General features: G+C 38.5%; 4 protein-coding genes across 6 annotated transcripts; 1 reads left to right on the top strand and 3 right to left on the bottom strand.

Annotated features, from left to right (window-relative positions):
• Nucleotides 1-697: 697 nt before the first annotated feature.
• LOC117618927 (60S ribosomal protein L36-3-like) lies at nt 698-2,014 on the top strand. The gene is made up of 4 exons (XM_034348703.1): nt 698-762; nt 1,110-1,214; nt 1,449-1,648; nt 1,759-2,014. Exons 2-4 carry the CDS (start codon nt 1,113-1,115, stop codon nt 1,790-1,792), a joined length of 336 nt encoding a protein of 111 aa, XP_034204594.1. The 5' UTR covers nt 698-762; nt 1,110-1,112; the 3' UTR covers nt 1,793-2,014.
• A 207-nt stretch (nt 2,015-2,221) lies between these two features.
• On the bottom strand, nt 2,222-7,085 carry LOC117619289 (MAR-binding filament-like protein 1-1). 3 transcript variants are annotated; one of them, XM_034349208.1, is made up of 11 exons: nt 6,542-7,080; nt 6,367-6,453; nt 5,426-6,193; nt 5,247-5,335; nt 4,930-5,018; nt 4,700-4,803; nt 4,511-4,610; nt 3,987-4,062; nt 3,766-3,877; nt 3,150-3,681; nt 2,222-3,055 (listed from the first exon to the last, which is right to left on the bottom strand). In XM_034349208.1, the coding sequence occupies exons 1-11, from the start codon at nt 6,840-6,842 to the stop codon at nt 2,563-2,565; spliced, it is 2,751 nt and encodes a 916-aa protein (XP_034205099.1). In that variant the 5' UTR covers nt 6,843-7,080; the 3' UTR covers nt 2,222-2,562. The 3 variants fall into 3 exon arrangements, with proteins under 3 accessions (XP_034205099.1, XP_034205100.1, XP_034205098.1); XM_034349209.1 differs by having other exon boundaries at nt 6,050-6,193; nt 6,542-7,078; XM_034349207.1 differs by having other exon boundaries at nt 5,247-6,193; nt 6,542-7,085.
• A 631-nt stretch (nt 7,086-7,716) lies between these two features.
• On the bottom strand, nt 7,717-9,578 carry LOC117619288 (cytochrome P450 89A2-like). Its single transcript, XM_034349206.1, is given in 2 exon segments — nt 7,717-8,670; nt 8,672-9,578. Coding segments are annotated over 2 exon segments (1,554 nt in total). The 5' UTR covers nt 9,475-9,578; the 3' UTR covers nt 7,717-7,919.
• Nucleotides 9,579-10,696: 1,118 nt separating this feature from the next.
• LOC117619287 (cytochrome P450 89A2-like) lies at nt 10,697-12,701 on the bottom strand. Its single transcript, XM_034349205.1, has one exon. It carries the CDS (start codon nt 12,547-12,549, stop codon nt 10,978-10,980), a length of 1,572 nt encoding a protein of 523 aa, XP_034205096.1. The 5' UTR covers nt 12,550-12,701; the 3' UTR covers nt 10,697-10,977.
• Between the last annotated feature and the right edge of the window lie 3,559 nt (nt 12,702-16,260).

The following is a 16,260-nucleotide window of genomic DNA, read 5'->3' as shown; positions in this document are numbered from 1 at the left end:
TTGCATCAGAGTTCCTTCATTTGAATCTCCCTCTTTCAATATAACTTTGTATATAATTATAATAATAAAAACCAATTATCTCTCTTCCAATTTACTCTTAAGAAAATTTAATAAAACTTAGGCAAAAGTATAATCTCAACCTTTCATCTTAAAAAATTTGGACATGTAAAATTACAATCATTTTTAAATAGTTTGAAGCATCTTTGATCTACATGTATAAGACTACCAAAGGCGGTCTATTTTTTTTAACCATATATATAATCAAATATTTAATTTTTTTTAACCATGAGTAAATAAATCAGCCTAAAAATTTAAAAACAAAAGGAGTACAAGATCCAACATTTTTGCCCTATAATATAATTCAACAATTACATATTAAAATATTGGATTAGATTCTCCTCGTTTACATCACAATCATAAATCTTTGTTTATGTATAGGGTGGTTCTAATAAATTAGTAAATAAATGCTTGATCAATTGATTAGCAACTTATTAAAAAATTAAAATAAAGAAATGTAGCGGTAGATGGGCTTCGTTCAGTTACTTCCTATGATGTCCAACAAACTAAACCCCACTATAATTGAGACGTTGGTTTCTACATCTGGGCCGAAATTGGGCCGTAATTTTCATTGACCAAACTACCCTTAATCTTTTTCCAGTTTCCCCATTAAAACTCTTTATATATAAAAATCAAGCTCAAACCCCAAAACCCTAGGCCTTCTTCTTCTAACCCGTCTCAGAGATCCTCCAAGCTCCGACTGAGGTAAAGGCCTAGCACTCTAGCGTTCTATTTCTCGTTCATGTCATTTCCTCATATCGTGAAACCCTAAACGAGTACATTTACTGCTTATTTTCCCAGAAAAAATAGGAAGAAAATAGTAAATGCTGCTGAGCTTTCTATCCTTTTGATATGTGTTCATCTCTCTGTTTCTCGTTTTGACTGCTGCACAATATATATATATTTTTTTTTTTGGACTTGTAAGGTTTGCACATTTAAATTTATTGTGTTTGGTTGTAGCTAATTACTAACTGAAACGATGAATATGTGTGATGAATCTGGGAATCAAATGGGTACGTGATGAAGCTTGTTTTTTCCTATTGTTGAAGCAGGTAATGGCTCCAAAACAGCCAAACACTGGGATTTTTGTGGGATTGAATAAAGGCCACATAGTGACCAGGAAGGAATTAGCTCCACGCCCTTCTGATCGCAAAGGGGTAAGTTGATTCATATTTTACATCTGCAATGTTTTCACATCTTAAATCATGCTTTGAATTTGATTGTTCAACCCAGAAGCCATGTTGATATGTTATATAATATAGGAATTTGTATTTGGTATTTGATTTAAGTTCTTCTCTTGATGGCTGAAGAGATTAGTGACTACTTTTGTAGTAATTTTAAGCATAGGCTGCTGAAAATGCTTCAATTGATGATATTATTTGCTGGTGCAGAAAACTAGTAAAAGGGTACACTTTGTTAGGAATTTGATCCGGGAAGTTGCTGGTTTTGCACCATATGAAAAGAGAATCACTGAGCTTCTTAAGGTAGGCAAGGACAAACGTGCACTGAAAGTTGCTAAGAGAAAGTTGGGAACCCACAAGAGGGCAAAGAAGAAGCGCGAGGAGATGTCCAATGTCCTCCGTAAGATCAGGTAAACAAGATTCTATTTCTCGTCCCCGAATCTTAAAGAATGCTAACCTGGTTTGTGAATTCATAATCATATCAATAGTTACTTATTGTCGTGTGTGACTTCTGATGCAGGGCTGGTGGTGGAGCTTCGGAAAAGAAGAAATGAGGCACATGAAAGCTAATTGGAAGTCTCATAATTTCCAACTAGAGTCAATATGTTAGAAATTCACCTCTACGAAGTGTTTTTTCTACTCTGAGACTTGAAATTTTAGTTTCAGAAATTTGTTCTGTTTTGAATGTGAGCTGCAAATTGGAAAAAGCTGCTTGCCCAACATTTTTGCTATTGTTACTTAATTGATTGTCTTGGTGGCAAGCCATTTTTGTTAGATAGATTTTGTTTCTCAGTGATTTTTAATTTATGCTATAATGTGCTTGTAGCTCAATGGTTTCTAGGCCCACTCAACATGACTAGATTATTCACTCCTATTTTATGTCAATTAGAAAGAGACTATCTTAAAGGATGAAGAAAAGAAGGAAAACTCGCGAGTAAAATAAACATTGGACAAATGCTAATTCCCTGGTTTTAACCGTTCCATTTGAAATGTAACCAGGCGGTTTTATTAGGCAATAACGGGGTTTACATCTTTTCCCAAACAAAAAGTAAAACGATCGGGTTTTACATCAGCCACAAGGACTCATGGAGCCAGATTGACCCTTCCTCAATCCAAATACCAAAATCTGGATGATCCAATCCAATTTACTACAGCTAAGATGTGCAACTGTATTTATTACAAAAGGCTACCTAGCTAATCATCAATATGGTATAATAAACATGGGTGATGGATTATCCCCTTCATTAACAGAATCTCAAAACTGTTTTACAATTCTCACTCCTCAGTAGCCCGTCATCCGTAAAAATTGTTATAGAGATAGGAGTCATGTCTTAAACTTCTGGGTGAGTTTCTCCACTCCTCCCCTACAATCTTCGGCGACGCGCTTTGCACCTTCTTTGAGAGCCAAGCTAAACTCCAAGGTACTTTGCTGCAACTCTTGGGCTGATCTACTGGCTTTCGAAATGGCAGCATCTTTCAGTTCTCCAGCCTCTTTTCCAGCCCGGGGAATCCATTCCCTCAAATTGAATACAAGCAAGGCTATCTTTTGGATGATTTTATCAATTATATCTCTGGATTTTCCTTTTATATTTGTTGCCATTGCCTTCAGCTTGTCCATCAAATTTTCCGCCCTGCTGACAGTTCCTTCAACTGAGAACTGCTTGCCAGCATCGAGCCATGTAACTTCAGCCAAGGCCTCTTCACGGAGGTCATTGTCAACAACTACCTTGATGCCTTGCCTCTCCCAGCGATCTCTAGCCTCCTCAAGTACTTTAGCTTGTTCTCTTGCTCTTTTTGCCTCATCTTCAGCCCAAGCCCTGGATAACAAAGATTAGAAGTCTTACAAGGTTGTGTGAAAATAACAAAGTTACTAGACGCATAAAAGACACATGAGACTTGGATACTAAATACCTGGCCATGGACAAGGCTTTCCGTTCAACCTCTAGATCATACTGTAAGCGGGCAATCTCCTGGCTTTCATTTTCTGCTTCTTTCCTAAGTTTGCTAATTCTTTCTTTTTCATAGGATATTTCTACTTTGTTACTCAATAGGCTCTCCAATTGTTCCTCAACCTCATGCCTTAACCTTGACAGAACTTCCATTTCTGATTCAACAGCTGCACGTTCCTTCATTAAGGCAACATTATCTTCCTCTCTCTCGGATCTTAACCTTTCCAACTCACGTCTGGCTTCTTCAGCCATTTTCTCTACGGCGTCAATTTTTTCCCTCTCTATGGAAAGATCCTTCTGAAAACTTGCATTCACATCCTTTTCAACTTCAGCTACTAAAGCATTATGTGCATCCACAGCATTCTCTGCTATAGATTCTGCTTCAATACGTGCAAGCTCCTCACTAACTAAGTCAGAATACTCTCCAGTTGCCAGGGCAATAGCAGCCTGGGCTTTTGTTACTGGCTTAGCTGGCTGGAATAGTCTGGTGTAACCTTTTATAAAAAAGAAAAGAAAGGAAATGTTAACTATTGAACTCATAAAATTTGCTCGAAATTCAAAATGTAGTTATGACTCACCAAATGCAAGGGTAATAATACCCTGCTCTCCTGATAGGTCAGCAACAAGTGCAGGACATGCATCTGGATGTATCTTATCGGTGTCTATAAATCCAGAAATTTGGTAGAGGACCTGTCCAAGTGCACAATAATAAGTAGAGAGTTAAATATTCAGAACTACAAGCACACGAGTAGCTCCAAAAGAAAAAAAAAAGCACTAAACAAACTTAAATTTCAACAACCTCCTTGTCAGCTTTTGGGAGATTTCTTTTCTCTAGGGCCATTTTCCAACTTACAAGATCCTGGCGTGATAGAGGGCTGCAGCAAGGAATTTCAGAGAAAAATAAGGTAAATAAGAAAATCCTAAACAATGTAATCCACCCTCAAATCTGTAACAGAAATCAAAACAATGCTATATTTATATGGTAGATACGCAATTGAATAGATAGCTGTAAGCTCACACAACAAGAACAACTAATTTCCACAGGTAAAGAGACCATCGAATGGAACAAGTACTCGTTAAATCCTCTATCAGGAACGGACCCGATAATAGGTTTGGAGATACATGGATGTAAGTGTGTCTTGTGTATTTGGGATCAGACAGAAAAACAACCAACGCAGAGTGAAATTCGATAAAAGGTTGGAACAAGGAGAATAACATGCTGGGAGTGCCAGCACAGATCCTAGCAGTTGGGGATGCCAACTGCATTTCAAGGAAACAATAATCTAAAGAGGAAACTATATTTCAAGAAATCTATTACACCACCTTTCAGGAGAAAAGTAGAACGGACTCTCATCTTCATCTAAGGAAGAAAGCATATCATTTCTTGACAGCTTGCTTGAAATAAGTCCAGCTTCAGCCAACCCTGAGAGGATGCAAATAAAGTCCAATAAGCAAACAAAGCCTATCACACTTTCACTTATGCTATAGCCCAAAAATCTAAAATTTTCACACCTTGAATGGATGAAAAATCAGGGTCTTCAGGTGTAATATCGTCAAATGCAAGCTCGGTAACATTCTCAATATACATGGCAGGATATACTTTAGAAATTGAGTTCCTACAGATAACAAGAAGATATGCCAATAAATGTAAATATATAATGTGCTTAAATAATAGCTAAACCAATCATAGGTTGCAAAGATTTATATCTTATCAGTCACAGTGAGAAAGGAGGTTTTTATACCTTGAAAGAGCACTACTTGCAGAAACCAACCAACGAGCATATTCACGACGAGTACACAAGTCACCAGGTTGAACTTCAGCCTCTATGACCTGAAAACAGTTGTCATATTCAAATTATAGATCACAAACTGTAGTAACATATTTGCAAGGACAATTATAAAATCATAAGAACATTGCAACTTGAGTCGAACATTTCCAATTCAAAAACTGTCGAATCTAAGGATCAAATGCAACAATAGATTAAATTCGAATACATATATATTTGTAATGACTTTGGAACAAGGAAATTAAATGCAAAAAATGACAAAATGTCAATACCTTCAACACTTGCAGCGCTGCTAATGCCTGCCCCTGAACCTGATCAACAACTGCAGGAACCAAAACCTTTCCAGGAAGCACCTGTAGAGCTGCAGAAACCACAGTTGGAGCAGGTATTCCAGCAGAAGAGAAGGAATTCCCAGCATTTGGTAATTGTGATTTGCTTTTAGATGACTCACTTTCACTTATGATATTCCCTTCCAGGGATGAACTGATTCCCTCAGCTAAGCCCTGCAATGTGCTCAGGTCAAGGTTTTCTTTGGTTGAAGATGAGGCTACAGTCCCTATACTATCTTCAGATGAAATCTGAGGTTCTAAAATTGTGTTGGACTGCGAAGTAACTGAAACATCCAGACCTATAGGTTCATTTTGTTCACTAGTCTCAGGTATTCCATCCTGGGATTCAAAGCTAAGGTTTGAAGGATTAGCATCATGGGCTGGCAAGTTGGTTGGTTCCACACTGACTAGGTTCTCTTTAAGTACAGAAGCCAAATCTCCTGTACCTACAGTGAGGCTGCTGTCAACATCCTCAAGCCCATAGGCAACAAATGAATCATTTCCATTTTCCGGTTCAGGCAGATTAAATTGCCTTGTGGATGTTTCAGGTTCTAGTAACTTGTCATCAGAAGTTGATTCATGTGGTGAATCTTCTTGAATGGATGCATTATTGATGGCGTCAGTGTCTCTGGATGTGTTCTTAAAATCTTGTACTGACAAATCCCTTATATCATTATCATTACCAACTCTAATTTCACTCAGAGACTCATCAATTTCTGTAGATGAAGAAGAATCCTCAAAAGTACCTGTCCTTCCTTCTGGACTACTACTAGCATCATGCTTCATATTGCTTTGATCATCTACATCTTCTGTGCTTCTATCATTTTGATCATCATAGGTCAAAGACATCTCCTGCTGTGTTGTTAAGGGCTCCATTTTTTGTTCTGGTCCTGAGCACAGCCACATATGTTTCAAGACATAGCAGAAAACTAAATACATTGAATACAGGACCTTACACAACAAAACCATGAAAATGATACAAAAAACTTCCATCAACACTACCCAACTTTCAGTCCATATTCAAAGATTGATTGCTATCGAAAGAAGGAAAACAGCTACTCACTGGAATTGTTTCGTTTTCCCAAAGACAATGCTGCAAAAGTAAGCCCCACAACAAAAACGGCTCCTGCTACTCCAGCTCCCACAGTCCCTGAGAGCAAACTACTCCACAAGTGTTACTAGCCATACAGAGCATAAGAGGTAAAAAGAAAACGGCAATCTATTCAAACAAGCATTACCTCCAAACCATTTCCTCCTCTGTGAATCCAATGCATCTTCTCCATTATCGGAATCGGACCACCCCTTAAACCCATCAGCGGTCGAGTTTGACCCGACCCACGAACTACCATCACGACGGGGTTCCAATCCATTCCCAGGCCTCTCTCTGTCTTGAGCAACACAGAGCACTCGAGCCCGATGATCCAGCTTCCCCAGTCTCATCCGTAAAAGAATGGGGGAGGTTTTAGTGCAATTGCCGTAATTTAAAGCCAAACGAAGCTGGAGCGAGCTCGGAGACCATGTTGCAGTCACGGTAGCCATGAAAACTCACTGCTATTGGTTCAGATTGAGTTGATTACACCAAATTGAAACGCATAGAGAAGCTCTCAGTGGAAGAACTGAAAATTAGGGTTCGTATGAGCTTGAATTGCAGAGGAAAAAGGTTTAATTGCAGAGAATTGGATGGAATTCGGAGGGTTTTCTTGTTTATTGAAGAGGAACAGAGACTCTAATTTTCTTATCCAATATTTTATTTTATTTTATTTTTGTCTATTGGTGGGTGGATACATGAGGAGGCCCCGAGGGAGGTCCCTTTTTGTTTAATTTTTTTTTTCGTAAAAAATAAAACAAAATGGATTTTAGACCACTAGAAAAATATGTAATTCATTACATTTCTCTCGTAATAAATTATGAAAACGTTTTATGTGCAAATAATACATAAAAAATTAGGTTTGTAAAATTTTCACTAATTAATTTCTCTCTGTCTGTCTGTCTAGGTTTCAACTTTTACACCGATGGAAACAAAAACGATGCCTTTCTGGTTGTTGTGAAATTTGGGTTTGGGGTTTCTGTTTTTTTGGGTGAGTATGAGAGCGGAAGATAAAGTTGTCCTTAAGTAACCGGATTCACTAAATAATCATCCTTATCTTGATAACGGGATGTAACTTATTGAAAAATGACCTAATCAGTAGTCTTTCATCTTAACTCTCATAACACTTTGTTAATGCACGTGAAAAACCTCATATTTTCCTCTAGTTTACACTAACACTAATACTGAAAAAAAGAACCTTAACTTGGGTACTCAAAACCCCAAAGCCCAATGTGGGTCTACGAATCCTTAAAACTTGTTCAGGTTTTAAGCTTTCTTTTTAGACCCAATGTCTATGTGGACTCTGCTTTTATTAGGGCCCAGAGCTCTACGAACAGCTGCTTTTTCATTGAGCGCAGTAAACTATAAAGGAAAGCAAAAATATTCACAGAGCAGACCTGTAATTGTTTGTTGATAAATACTAACATAGCTGATATTGTTTCTTTTTTCTTTCTAAACAACAATAATATAACATAGCTGAAGCTAAGCTGATGCAGAAAATGAGACAAGTAAGCAAAGACCCTCTCCACTTATTTCAGTCTGGGGGATAAGTGAGCCTGCAATGGATTCTTCATGACTACAGTGAACTCCTGCTTTTCTGACAAGTCAACATCGTCTCCCTCCACAGCTCTCCACTCAAATTTCCAAACCAAATTAGCCACAAAATACTCGAGATGAAGCACTGCTAAACCAGAGCCGGGACAAATTCTCCTCCCCGCCCCAAACGGCATCATCTTAATCTCTCTGCTCCCTGTTAAGTCGAACCCTTCTTCTTCTCCTCCACAATCACCACCACCCAAGAACCTCTCAGGCTTGAACGCCATGGGATCTTCCCACACTTCTGGGTCCCACCCCATCTCAGCCACCATGAAATTGATTGTTCCATTTTTGGGCACCACATGACCATTCAAAACCACGTCCTGTGTCACAGCGTGTGGCAGCACAAAGTGCCCCGGTGGGTGGCGCCTCAGACCCTCCAAGATCACAGCTTTCAGATACGGCAACTTGTGCAGGACCTCCTCTTTCACATCTTCCTCTGTTTCCTCCACAACTCCTTTAATCTCTTCAAAGAGCTTGTCTTGGATTTGTGGGTACTTGACTACGTTGGCCATGATCCACTGCAACGCAGTCGAAGTAGTATCAGTACCCGCGTTGAGAAACTCCGAACAGAGACTCACTATTTCGTCTTCAGAAAGCTTCCTCTTTTCCTTCTCGTCAGGGAGCTGAAGATCCAACAACGTATCAACATACGCCAACACAAACTCCTCCCCTCTACGGTCTACCGCTTTCATCCTTTGCCTTGTTTTGTCGTGCTCGAATCAGAGGGATGAGCACGTCTTCTTGTTCCTTACGGAGCTGCAAGAACTCGTCCCAGTGCTTTCTTAACAGAATCTTGGTCAATTTGGGCCAAAAATTGAGGAAATTATATCGCCCAAAACTCGAGAGAGAGCGACGCTGAACACCCTCTATTTCTTTGATTTGGTTTTCATCCAATCTGTCCCCAAAGCACATCAAAACCAGCAAGCAAAACATGGAGTATTGCAAATGGTCGACCACTTTGACGCCTCTGGGTTGGGATTGAGACTCTGTTTCGAGCTGGTTGACGAGGATGTCGAGAACCCATTTGCGGGCCCCACCGTAGGACTTGACCCGGGAAGGGTGGAGGATTTCGGAGGTGAGGTTGCGGCGGAGGAGACGCCACGTGGGACCGTAGACGGCGGAGTTGATGTTGTGCTGATTGCTGTTTTGCACTTTGTCGGTGGCTAAAGCCGGAGGGCGGTCTGCGAAGACGGCGCCTTTTTGGACGAGGGCCTGGTGGGCCAGGGAGCGGTCCCCGACGAATAGGGCGGGGCGGGAGCCGATGTGGAGAGTGACCATAGGTCCGTATCGGGCCTTGAGGTTTCGGAGGACGGGCTCGAGTTCGGAGAATGACTTGCGAAGCCATAAGAAGTTGCCGATAACGGGGATGGTGAGGGGCCCAGGAGGGAGTTTGGGTTTGGAAACGGTGGGGATGAAGCGACTGAGGATGGGTTTGAGAAGAAAAGAGATGCAGAGGGTGATGACGATAAGGAACCAGGTTTCCATGGTGAATAATGAGCAATGAGAGCAATGACACAAAGACAGGAAGTTAAAAAGACTTAATAATTTAAATAAATAAATAAAAGAGACTCAATGATTTTTTGAATGATTTTTTTTTGTTTTGTTTTTGTAGGAACGTAGCTGCCAACGAATACTGAAGCTGACAGGATATGGGAGATGCCGGCTGTTTATACTCAACAGAATGGCAACTTCTGCAGAACGCATAATGCAATGCATTTATACCAAAACACAAAATCTATTAGACCGAACAGTTCTCTACTGGAAAGTAGCATCTATTTCAAATTAAAGTTCTGTCCGTGCGTCCTGTCTCATAACCAACGCGAAACTATTTCAAAATCTCTAAGCTGTGTTTGCAATTTCATTCTTACCTTCTTCTCTTAAGCGGCACGTTGCTCATTTCACACAATGAGAAACGGATTAAATTGTGATTTTTGAGGGCTTTAAGAAAGTTTCTATTGAGAGATCCCTCAAATTAGTTTATTTGAAGGACAACCTTGTAAGGTCCACTTTACATTTTATTTTACTAATCCAAACCGTATATGTTTTAAATAATCATTCAAAGATATATCTACAAAAAATCACTTAATCCAATATCGTTTAACTCCTTTATTGTGTTATTGAAATTTTAGTACCTTCTTAAAGCACCGTATTCATTAATTTTATAGGATACAATTGGATGTCAAAACAGCTTCGATTTGTCTAACTTTTTACAATAATGATCTATGAATATAGACTTTTAAAAATAAAAATTTTGAATAATTAAAAAAAATTTCATATAATACCCTAAAGAATATCTCTCAAATAAAATTCTCCAAACCACTGCACAGAGTCTTTTGCTCTGTTTGTATTTTAGGGACGTAGTTGCTGACGAACACTGAAGTTGACTGGATGTTTATGTCTTGGTGGTATTTGAAGCTGCCACGCGTATATAGTTGAAACGTCCCATGTCTTTTGTATGATAGGTTTTTTTTTTTTTTTTTTGGTCTTTTGTATGATAGTTGAAACGTCCCATGTCTTTTGTATGATAGTTGAAACTTCCCATGTCTCTTTTTTTTTTTTTTTTGGGGTGAAAACTTCCCATGTCTTTTGAAAAATTGCATTCTATAATTATTTACGTTGAAGTTTGAAAGACTTCCCTGAACGGAGTGGCTACTTGTGCAGAAAAATACATCATCCAATGCAAGGCATTTACACGCACACTGCACACACCAAAATGCAAAATCTATTAGACCAAATTGTTCTCTTCTGGAAAGTAGCATCTGTTTCAAATTAAAGCTTTCCGTCTTTCCTTCCTCTCACCTCATTCTTACCTTGTTTTCTTTAAAGGCACGTTACTCATTTCACACAATGAGAAATGGATCAAATTGTGATTTCTGAGTCGCATAAGTAAGAACACATAGATTTTTTTTTTTTATGTGGTAAACACTTTCAAGAGTCCCTAACAAGTCCTTAATTACACACAATCGACCAAAACAAACCTTCTCTCACTTATTTCACTCTTGGGGATAAATGGGCCTGCAATGGATTCTTCATGACCATAGTGAACTCTTGCTTCTCCGACAGGTCAACATCATCTCCCTCCACAGCTCTCCACTCAAATTTCCAGACCAAATTGGCCACGAAATACTCCAGATGAAGCACTGCCAAACCAGAGCCAGGACAAATTCTCCTCCCCACCCCAAACGGCATCATCTTGATCTCTCTGCTCCCTGTTAAATCGAACCCTTCCGCTCCTCCACATTCACCACCACTCAAGAACCTCTCAGGCTTGAATGCCATGGGGTCCTCCCACACCTCTGGGTCCAACCCCATATCAGCCACCATGAAATTGACACTACCGTTCTTGGGCACCACATGACCATCCAAAACGACGTCCTGGGTCACGGCGTGTGGCAGCACAAAGTGCCCCGGCGGGTGACGCCTCAAACCCTCCAAGATTACAGCTTTCAGATACGGCAACTTGTGCAAGACCTCCTCTTTCACCTCTTCCTCTGTTTCTGCCACCACCCCTTTAATCTCTGCAAAGAGCTTGTCTTGGACTTGTGGGAACTTGACTATGTTGGCCATGATCCACTGCAACGCAGTCGAAGTAGTATCAGTACCCGCGTTGAGAAACTCCGAACAGAGACTCACTATTTCACCTTCAGAGAGCTTCCTCTTTTCCTTCTCATCAGAAATCTGGAGATCCCACAACGTATCAACGTACGCCAACACAAAGTCATCATCTTTGTCGTCGTCCTTCCTACTCAGCCTTTCATTATTCGCTTTCTGTCGTGCTCGAATCAGAGGAATGAGCACGTCTTCTTGTTCCTTACGGAGCTGAAATAGCGCGTTCCAGCGATTTTTCAACAGAATTTTTGTCAATTTGGGCCAAAAGTTGAGGATGTTGAATCGCCCAAAGCTCAATAGCAAGCGGCGCTGAACGCCCTCGATTTCTTTGATCTGCTCTTCGTTCAACTTGTCCCCAAAGCACATCAAAACCAGCAAGCAAAACATGGTGTACTGAAAATGGTCGACCACTCTGACGCCTTTGGACTGCGATTGAGACTCGGATCCGAGACGGTTGATGAGAATATCCAGAACCCATTTACGGGCCTCGCCGTATGATTTGACGCGGGAAGGGTGGAGGATCTCGGAGGTGAGGTTGCGGCGGAGAAGGCGCCACGTGGGGCCGTAGACGGCGGAGCTGATGTTGTGTTGGTTGCTGCTGACGATCTTGTTGGTGGGTAAAGCGGGCGGGCGGTCGGCGAAGACAGCGCCGTTCTGGATGAGGGCCTGGTGGGCGAGGGAGCGGCTGGCGATGAAGACGGCGGGGCGGGAGCCGATGCGGAGAGTGATGATGGGCCCGTATTGGGCCCTGAGGTTTCGGAGGATGGGCTCGATTTCGGAGAAGGATCTTCGGAGCCATAACAACCGGCCGATGACCGGGATGGGGGTGGGCCCAGGAGGGAGTTTGGGTTGATCGGTGGGTTTGGAAATGGAGGGGATGAAGAGACTGAGAAGGGGTTTGAGGAGAAAAGAGATGCAGAGTGCGGCGAGGATAAGGAACCAGATTTCCATGGTGAGAAACTGACTAGCGAGTAATGAGACAAAACACAAATGAAATGAAATGAAAGCTTAACAATAAAGGTAAGGACTACATAAAGAAGCGTTGAGAGCATGAAAATGTTAGGGAGACTTTGCATGAATTGAGAGGTTTTTTTATTTTTTTTTAAAAAAGTTTTGGCTTTTTTTCAAAAGCGAAATTTTTTTTATGAATAAAATTTAAATTTATTAAAATATATTAAGTGATGTAATTGCTGACGCATATTGATGTTGACTTGATTTCTATGGAACTATCTACAACGTGTGGTGCATACTATAAGATTGGATAAAAGTAATGTTACATTTATCATATTTTTATCCCATATTTCTATACCATATGATATAACATGTCCATATTATATACTACATCAATTAAATCAAATGAAGTATATTTTAATTAAGACAATTAGAAAAAAAAATACTTGAATAAATCATTAAAAAAAAGAAAATATTAAATAATTTAAATTGATGTGGTTGTTTATCTCAGCTCTCATATAAGATAGTATAAAAATACAATATACAAATGTGATAAGAGAGTAATTCGTAATTCGTAGTCAAATGGATGTATTGAATTTTAGTTAACACGCTTAAACTTTGGCACTTGCATCCAAAGTTTGAATATCTTTTCATGTATTTTTAAACAAAATTGATAATGTCCATTATGGGAAATAGACGAGAGGAGAAGCGAGGTAATGATGAAAATGAGAGTACGTACTATTGAAAATAATCCTCATATAATGCCTTCTTCTTTGTATACCACTATATTTAGGTATCCAAAAATGCGGGTGATATTATATTTATATATCACATTGTGTACCACATTTTTAATAAAAGTAGACCTCATTATATTAATAGGTTTCACCTTTATTAGAGATGTGGTATGCCTAGTATTGCTCTTTAAGTATTACTTGACATGCATTTAGCCCTTATTCTAGCAATTTGATCAACTTTATGTTCATCATATTGACAGAGATGCCAATATGATTGCTCACTCTTTAGCTAATAAGGGACAATTGCATGATAATACATACTTGTATCTGATTTAAGAAATTGGTTTAAACTTACGATAATTACGCTAATGGAAATTGGTGCAGGCATTGTGGTAGTAAGATGGATGACTAAGCCTAAAATTGTGATAAAGTTCATAAATTTTTTGCTAAACAGCTGATCTCCACAAAAGCAGCACAAGCAACTGCTCAATTGAATTGAATTCTCTGAAACAAATTGAAAAACTTATTAAATTCTCAACATTAAGCAGAATAAACCCAAAACAATTGTATTATAGGTCCTCAACCCCTTATTAACGACAATGAATTATATTTACATAATAACCTAAGAACCTAAGAAAGAAAAAAAGAAAAAGGAAAGGAAATTTCAATTCCATTTCTCCGAAATAAATCCAAAGCTCAAAGATGGGCCATAATATACTAATCAAAGATGCATAATAATAAAACTATCCAATAGAGCCACAGATCAATAGCGCATTAAAACCCTAACGAACCTAATCTTCAAAAACACAGAAGGTGCCCAAGAAAATATATGGATCACCTTGCTTACGCTTCGTTTGGTTGCTGAGAATATTCTAGAAAACAGAAGAAAATGAACATCTGGAACCATATAAATGGTCAATTAAACAGCGAGTTTGTTTACGGATCGGAACTTTCAATTTCTTTCATTTTCCTGCCATTTTCGGAATTTCATGGACAATTTTGAGCGTAAAAAATGAAATTTATATGTAGGAGAAAACAAGAAACAGAAAATTGGGTTTGGTATCTCACTTCCTCATGGAGAAAATAAGCGTGCAAATCAATCAAAGAGCTTCATCTAATTTTTCTTTTTCGTTCTTAGAGCATCCACAGTGGGGGGTGTATGTTAAATATACACCCCGAGTCACCGGAATCGTCTCCAATGGGGAGATGTAAATGGATGTAAATATACATCACCACCATGGGGATATAAAATAAAATGTATATTTACATCTGTTTTTACATCCTTTTGCAGACGGGACCCACCCGAGAAAAGAGAAGAAAAATGAAGAAAAGTCAACATAAAAGGCTGGGACCCACAGCTACACTCCTGAATTTACCCCCCCCCCCAACTGGAGCAAAAAACATATTTACACCCCATGGAGGTGTAAAGGGGATGTAAAAGTGGCTTTACACCCCCGAATTTACACCCCCCACTGTTGATGCTCTTATGTTGTCCTGTTTAACTAAATTACCCATTTATCAAAAATAGCCAAAACTTTATCCTTAATTTCAAAAATGTCAGTTTTTGTAAAATATTTCAAATATAGCAAAAAACTCACTTAAATAGACACAAATGCCCTCAAATTTAAAACCTGTTCAAACCTAAAAAATAAACCTTATTAAATAAAACTTTGGAATATTTGTAACCCACGTTTGTACAGAAGAACAGAAGTTGAAATATATTATCCTATTTATTGATATTTTAATCAATTTGAATTTAGTCTCAATCCAAGCATCACCAAACATTGGTTAATAGTATTCAACTTAAGCCAATTCAAGCTAAGATAATTTCTGAGAATAGTTCATGCCAAGACAATCTTCCATAACAAATGAGGCTGAAAGGACCAACTTGGCAGATGACTGAAAGACTTGTTGCTGGATCAATTGCCCAAGTCTGTCCGAATGACACCATTATTTTGTCTTCTCTGATGGATCAATCCGCTGAGTGTTCCTCGCATGCATAAATGCTACACCGGCTTCTCAAAGAAGCTAATAAGTTTCAAAATTGGCAGCCCATCCCACACGTCACGTTGCCTTTTAAAAGCCACACAACCATATTTGTACAATTTGAGTGACAAAGTCAAAAGAATTTTCCACATAAAAGAATTGATTTGTAGGCCAAAGAAAAATCAAATCATGATATAAGTCAGTGTTCCCAACATTTTCCATTTAAAAATTATATCCTTGTTGCTGAGCTTGGTTGGATTTTACTTTTTGTTGTATTGTTGTGCCTTTTGTGGTTTCTTAATAAAATTTAGGGTTTGTCCAATATAGGCAAATTTAGGGTTTGCCCAATATAGGTCCCTACAATTTTTATTTCCTAGACATATACCCATCAATCTTACTGGTCATTTAAGTTTAAAATTGGGTTTTACACAAAGATTTATAGCATGGGTAATATTGATCCTTTTTGTTATGAGGAATGCTAGCAATCTTCTCTCTAACCTTCTCCTTTTTTTGCTTAACATGTGTTATTCTCCTTGCACTTAAAACAATGCTATTAATATATTATACAAGTTAACTTTTGTTTTCCAAGTTTATCCTTATTAAATGTATACAATTTATCCCAAAAAAATTCACGACTTTCTTACCATCTTTTTAATTTTTTTCTAACGTAAATTATTTTTTCAAAAAGAAAATATATGCTTTTAAGAGGAAATGTCCCCTTTAATTTAAAATTTTTTTTTTAACACAAAGGGTTTAGATTAAAAAAAAAAAAGAAGGACTTTGTATTTAAAAAAAAGCAGACATTTCCTCTTTTTTGAAAAAAAAGCAGACATTTTCTGTTTTTTAAAAAAAAAGTAAGATAGTAAGAAAGTTGTGAATTTTTTTTGGATAAATTTAATAAATTTAATAAGGGTAAACTTGGAAAGCAAAAGTGTACTTGTATAATATATTAATGACATTGTTTTAAATGCAAAGAGAATGACATATGTCA

Source organism: Prunus dulcis, chromosome 2 (assembly GCF_902201215.1).
Source record: "Prunus dulcis chromosome 2, ALMONDv2, whole genome shotgun sequence".
Lineage (NCBI taxonomy): Eukaryota > Viridiplantae > Streptophyta > Magnoliopsida > Rosales > Rosaceae > Prunus > Prunus dulcis.
Note: the sequence above shows the minus strand (reverse complement) of the source record. Positions and strands in the feature narration are given on the sequence as shown.